This window comes from Amblyraja radiata, chromosome 31 (genome assembly GCF_010909765.2).
Source record: "Amblyraja radiata isolate CabotCenter1 chromosome 31, sAmbRad1.1.pri, whole genome shotgun sequence".
In the NCBI taxonomy this organism is placed as follows: domain Eukaryota; kingdom Metazoa; phylum Chordata; class Chondrichthyes; order Rajiformes; family Rajidae; genus Amblyraja; species Amblyraja radiata.
The window spans coordinates 28,906,910-28,912,909 of NC_045986.1; the positions used below are offsets into that span (position 1 = coordinate 28,906,910).

At 49.2% G+C, this 6,000-nt stretch overlaps 1 protein-coding gene across 1 annotated transcript in view; it reads right to left on the reverse strand.

Annotated features, from left to right (window-relative positions):
* LOC116990565 (chloride channel protein ClC-Kb-like) overlaps positions 1-6,000 on the reverse strand; it is a 28,875-nt gene extending 22,875 nt beyond the window's left edge. Inside the window, exons 1-2 of the mRNA XM_033048356.1 lie at positions 5,683-6,000; positions 1,936-2,064 (exon numbers count right to left, since the gene is read on the reverse strand). Of these exons, the coding sequence (XP_032904247.1) occupies positions 1,936-2,064; positions 5,683-5,788 (235 nt within the window). The 5' untranslated portion in view covers positions 5,789-6,000. The remainder of the gene's footprint in view (positions 1-1,935; positions 2,065-5,682) is intronic.

Genomic DNA, 6,000 nt, shown 5'->3' on the forward strand with positions numbered 1-6,000 from the left:
TGGGCTGTGGGAGGAAACCGGAGCACCCGGAAAAACCCCACACTGTCACAGGGAGAAAGTACAAACTCCGTACAGACAGCGCCCGTAGTCAGGATCGAACCTGGGTCTCTGGTAAATTGCACTAGCTGAGATTGGGCCTCTTGGTGGGCATGGTTCAGTATTGGGCCAAAGGGCCTGTTTCCATGCTGTACGACCTCATAACTCGAAGCTATTCTTGACCCTGGTGGCCACGGTTTCAGACACTCGTATCTTCTTCACGATGGTGGGGGTGAGATCAGAGCTTGGCCAGGGTGGTGAAGGGGGGTCTGGTTAAGATCTCAAGTTCAAATTGCATATTTGCTCAGTTCTGTTCCGTTAACCAAGCTGTTCCCTGTGTCTGCTGTGGATGTTAATGGAGCCGCTCTTAAAATCAATAGCTGAGAGAAATAACTACGGGCTCAGCTCACTGCTTCTCATTAACCCCACACTCTAAGTGGACGCATAAAAGTCAACTGCATACACTGCCTGGGTAGAATGCACAAGTTTCTGCTACACTTAGTGGTTGGAAGAAATGCTGGTGAACTATTAATGTTCAAGAGTTCAAAGACAGGACAAGGTCAGAGAATAATGTAAGAAAATGAAACACAAGTCTTGATTATTTACTCAACATGCGCTCATTGAGGTCAGCTCAATATATATTGTTTCAATTTAGTTTGGTTTAGTGTAGAGATACAGGCCCTTCGGCCCACCGCGTCCGTGCCGACCAGCGATCCCCGCACATCAACACTCTCCCACACATATTAGGGACATCTATACCAAGCCAATTCACCTACAAACCTGCACGTCTTTGGAGTATGGGGAAGAGACTGAAGATCTTGGAGCAAAACCCACGTGGGTCACGAGGAGAACGTGCAAACTCGGTGGTCAGGATTGAACCCGGGTCTCGGGCGCTGTAAGGCAGTAACTCTACCGCTGCGCCACCGTGCCGCCCGAGTTCTGCTAAAAGGCGCAAACATACATCCTGGGATGATGGATTTGTCCTATGAAAACTCATGGGGTCCATACTTGCTTGAGTTTAGAAGAGGGAGTGGTAATATAAGTCCGTGCATTGAGTATAAGAGGCAGGAAGTTTAAGAAGGAACTGCAGATGCTGGAAAATCGAAGGTAGACAAAAATGCTGGAGAAACTCAGCGGGTGAGGCAGCATCTATGGAGCGAAGGAATAGGCGATGTTTCGGGTCGAGACCCTTCTTCGAAGGAATAGGTGACGTTTCGGGGCGAGACCCTTCTTCGAAGGAATAGGTGACGTTTCGGGTCGAGACCCTTCTTCGAAGGAATAGGTGATGTTTCGGGTCGAGACCCTTCTTCGAAGGAATAGGCGACGTTTCGGGTCGAGACCCTTCTTCGAAGGAATAGGTGACATTTCGGGGCGAGACCCTTCTTCGAAGGAATAGGTGATGTTTCGGGTCGAGACCCATCTTCGAAGGAATAGGTGATGTTTCGGGTCGAGACCCTACTTCGAAGGAATAGGTGACGTTTCACATTTTTCCGTCACCTATTCCTTCGCTCCATAGATGCTGCCTCACCCGCTGAGTTTCTCCAGCATTTTTGTCTACCTTCGATTTTTCCAGCATCTGCAGTTCCTTCTTAAACATAGGGGTAACTTTTTCACACAAAGGGTGGTGGGTGTATGGAACAAGCTGCCAGAGGAGGTAGTTGAGGCTGGGACTATCCCAACGTTTAGACAGGTACATGGATAGGACAGGTTTAGAGGGATATGGGCCAAACGCGGGGCTGGTGGGGATTAGTGTTAGATGGGGCACGTTGGCCGGTGTGGGTCAAAGTTGGGCCAAAGGGCCTGTTTCCACACTGTATGACTCTCTATGACTCTATCCCGAAAATGATCTTTAAGAAAAGGACCAATGAAACAAGTGGGGTAAGAATTCCGTCTGCTTACCTCTGAAAAGTTTGACCACGGTGAAGTCCATTGCGAAGCTGATGAGCGCCATCAGCACACCGAGAATGAAGAGAAAGTACCAGTCGTCCCCCACCCGGGACAGCTGGCGTTTGACGAAGCACCAACATGCTGCAACACACAAGGTAACGCACGGAGACGATTCAGTGCAACGGAGGCGGATAGGATTGTCATTACAGAGTTACTGCAGAGATGCGGCACGGTGGAGCAGCGGGTAGAACTGCTGCCCCACAGCGCCAGGGACCCGCGTTCCATCCTGACTATGGGTGCTGTCTCTGCGGAGTTTGAACATTCTCTCCGTCACCTTCAAGAGAGAGCTAGATAGGGCTCTTAACGATAGCGGAGTCAGGGGATATGGGGAGAAGGCAGGAACGGGGTACTGATTGGGGATGATCAGCCATGATCACATTGAATGGCGGTGCTGGCTCGAAGGGCCGAATGGCCTACTCCTGCAGCTATTGTCTATTGTCTATTGTCTATAGTGTCCGTCCTACATAGCAAGCCCATTTAAGTGGCCCTTTCTCAAATATCCATTGGAAGTGCAGGTATACAACATCAGGTAGGCTGCCCTTGTTGACCCTCTTGTTTAAGAGAGAATGGCAGATGCTGGAAAAAAATTGAAGGTAGACAAAAATGCTGGAGAAACTCAGCGGGTGAGGCAGCATCTATGGAGCGAAGGAATGGGTGACGTTTCGGGTTGAGAATTTGGTGGTAGAATTTTATTCTACCACAAGTAGAGAGCAGTGCAGAACTTCTGTCTGGCACACTGGTGATCATCTGACTATCCTTCGCTCCATAGATGCTGCCTCACCCGCTGAGTTTCTCCAACATTTTTGTTTACCTTTGTTGACTCCCTTGTTACCTCATCAATCATTTAGGCTTGTATTCACTGGAGTTTAGAAGGATGTGGGGGGATCTTATAGAAACATATAAAATTCTAAAAGGACTGGACAAGCTCGATGCAGGAAAAATGTTCCCAATGTCATGCGAGTCCAGAACCAGGGGCCACACAGTCTTAGAATAAAGGGGAGGTCATTTAAGACTGAGGTGAGAAAAAACTTTTTCACCCAGAGATTTGTGAATTTGTGGAATTCCCTGCCACAGAGGGCAGTGGAGGCCAAGTCACTGGATGGATTTAAGAGAGAGTTAGATAGAGCTCTAGGGGCTAGTGGAGCCAAGGGATATGGGGAGAAGGCAGGCACGGGTAATTGATAGGGGACGATCAGCCATGATCACAATGAATGATGGTGCTGGCTCAAAGGGCCGAATGGCCTCCTCCTGCACCTATTTTCTATGTTTCTATGTTTCATCAGATTTGCCTTTAACAAAACCTACGCTGCCTTTCCTTCATCAATCCACGCTTGTCCAAGTGGTTGCTAATTCCGTCCTTGTTTTTGTGTTTCTGGAACGTTCCCCAGCGCCAAGGTCAAATGGGCTGATCTGTGGCCATTAAGCTTCTCCCCCGCGCCTTCAACGCACTTAGTTCCACTGCAGCTCGTACAGTTGTAAAGGCAGAGACATTTACAACCAAGGCCAAATCTTACAATAGACAATAGACAACAGGTGCAGGAGTAGGCCATTCGGCCCTTCGAGCCAGCACCACCATTCAATGTTGATCATGGCTGATCATCCCCAATCAGTGCCCCGTTCCTGCCTTCTCCCCATATCCCCTGACTCCGCTATCTTTAAGAGCCCTATCTAGCTCTCTATTGAAAGCATCCAGAGAACCTGCCCCCACCGCCCTCCGAGGCAGAGAATTCCACAGACTCACCACTCTCTGTGAGAAAAAGTGTTTCCTCTTCTCCGTTCTAAATGGCTTACTCCTTATTCTTAAACTGTGTGTGGCCCCTGGTTCTGGACTCCCCCCAACATCGGGAACATGTTTCCTGCCTCTAGCGTGTCTAAGCCCTTAACAATCTTATATGTTTCAATGAGATACCCTCTCATCCTTCTAAACTCCAGAGCGTACAAGCCCAGCTGGAATTGGAAGCTGTGGGCAAAAGGCAGAGACACACATTGTTCATTGGCAGAGCCAGGGTCTTGAGCTGTAGTGATCATGGACATGTCATCTCAGGAATGTAACGAGTCACACTTCAGTAACGTGGATTCTAATATTAGACTTGGAATGCTGCTGTCTCAGTTCCATTGTTTAGTTTGGTTTAGTTTCGAGATACAGCACGGAAACAGGCCCTTCGGCCCACCGAGTCCGCACCGCCCAGCACACTAACACTATCCTACACACACACTGGGGACAATTCTACATTCCTACCGAAGCCAATTAACCTACAAACCTGCACGTCTTTGGAGTGTGGGAGGAAACCGAAGATCTCGGAGAAAGCCCACGCAGGTCAGGGGGAGAACGTACAAACTCCACACAGACAGCACCCGTGGTCAGGATTGAACCCGGGTCCCTGGCGCTGAGAGGCAGCAGCTCTAACGCTGCATCGCTGCGGAGTTGTTAGGGACAGGAACGGCTACTCAGCCGTGGCTGGTGCCTCTTCCAAGCAGTACTGTGAGACACATTTCAGCTCACAATAAAAGGTCTTTGCTGGTCTCTGGAGGTCCATCCTGGCCCCCAGCACCTTGATGCAAGCGTGAAGAAAGCCCATCAACGCCTCCAATAGACAATAGACAATGGGTGCAGTAGGCCATTTGGCCCTTCGAGCCAGCACCGCCATTCAATGTGATCATGGCTGAGCATCCCCAATCAGTACCCCGTTCCTACCTTCTCCCCATATCCCCTGACTCCTCCATCTTTAAGAGCTCTATCTAGCTCTCTCTTGAAAGCATCCAGAGAACCTGCCTCCACCGCCCTCTGAGGCAGAGAATTCCACAGACTCACCACTCTCTGTGAGAAAAAGTGTTTCCTCGTCTCCGTTCTAAATGGCTTACTCCTTATTCTTCAACTGTGCGTGGCCCCTGGTTCTGGACTCCCCCAACATTGGGAACACGTTTCCTGCCTCCAGCGTGTCCAAACCCTTAACAATCTTATATGTTTCAATGAGATTCCCTCTCATCCTTCTAAACTCCAGAGTGTACAAGCCCAGCTGCTCCATTCTCTCAGCATATGACAGTCCCGCCATCCCGGGAATCTTCTCCACCGAAGGGTCTCGACGTGAAACGTTACCTATTCCTTCACTCCATAGATGCTGCCTCACCCGCTGAGTTCCTCCAGCATTTTTGTCCACCTTCGACTTTTCCAGCATCTGCAGTTCCTTCTCAAACAGCATCATCAGAGACAATGAATTCCACCACCCTCTGACTAAAGAAATTCCTCCTCATCTCCTTCCAAAAAGAATGTCCTTTAATTCTGAGGCTGCGCCCTCTGGTCCTAGACTCTCCCACTGGTGGAAACATCCTCCCCACATCCACTCTATCCAGGCCTTTCACTGTTTGGGAAGTTTCAATGAGGCGTGGACTTGAGAGTGTTGTTTCAGAAATAAGAGCAACAATTAGCTTTGGTATTAATTAACCAAGTGTATTATTCACAAACGCGTTAAAAACATGAGGTGCCTGTTTTTTCTATTTAACAAAGTCAGATTCAACATTTAAAATGCATGCAAGCTATTTGGTGAGAAAGGCAAACCTACTTTCAGAGTTGTAACCTTAGTCAGAGCTTCTCTCCGCAGTTGCTGCTGCCTGACCCGCTGAGTTACTCCAGCATTTTGTGTCTACCTTTGATTTAAACCAGCATCTGCAGTTCCTTCCTACACGTCTCATCTCACTTACCTGTTGCGCAGTCCCTTGTTTTGGGTCTCTGAGGCTTTTGCTGCAAAGGAGACCGTTCTTCCCCTCCTGGGCTAGTAGCCTTCTCCCTGTCCCACACGTCAGCCATTGTATGTCGGAGGCACTTAAATATGTCGGAGTCATTCGCGCTGACCGACCCTCTGGTGCTCCAGAAACAGCCTTGTCCCCAATACACACATTCACACACACACAGACACACACAGACGCACACACGCACACACGCACACACACGTACACAAATACACAGTCAATTCTTCCCTAACACACCACTGCCTGGCACACCTAGGCAGTTTACCACAA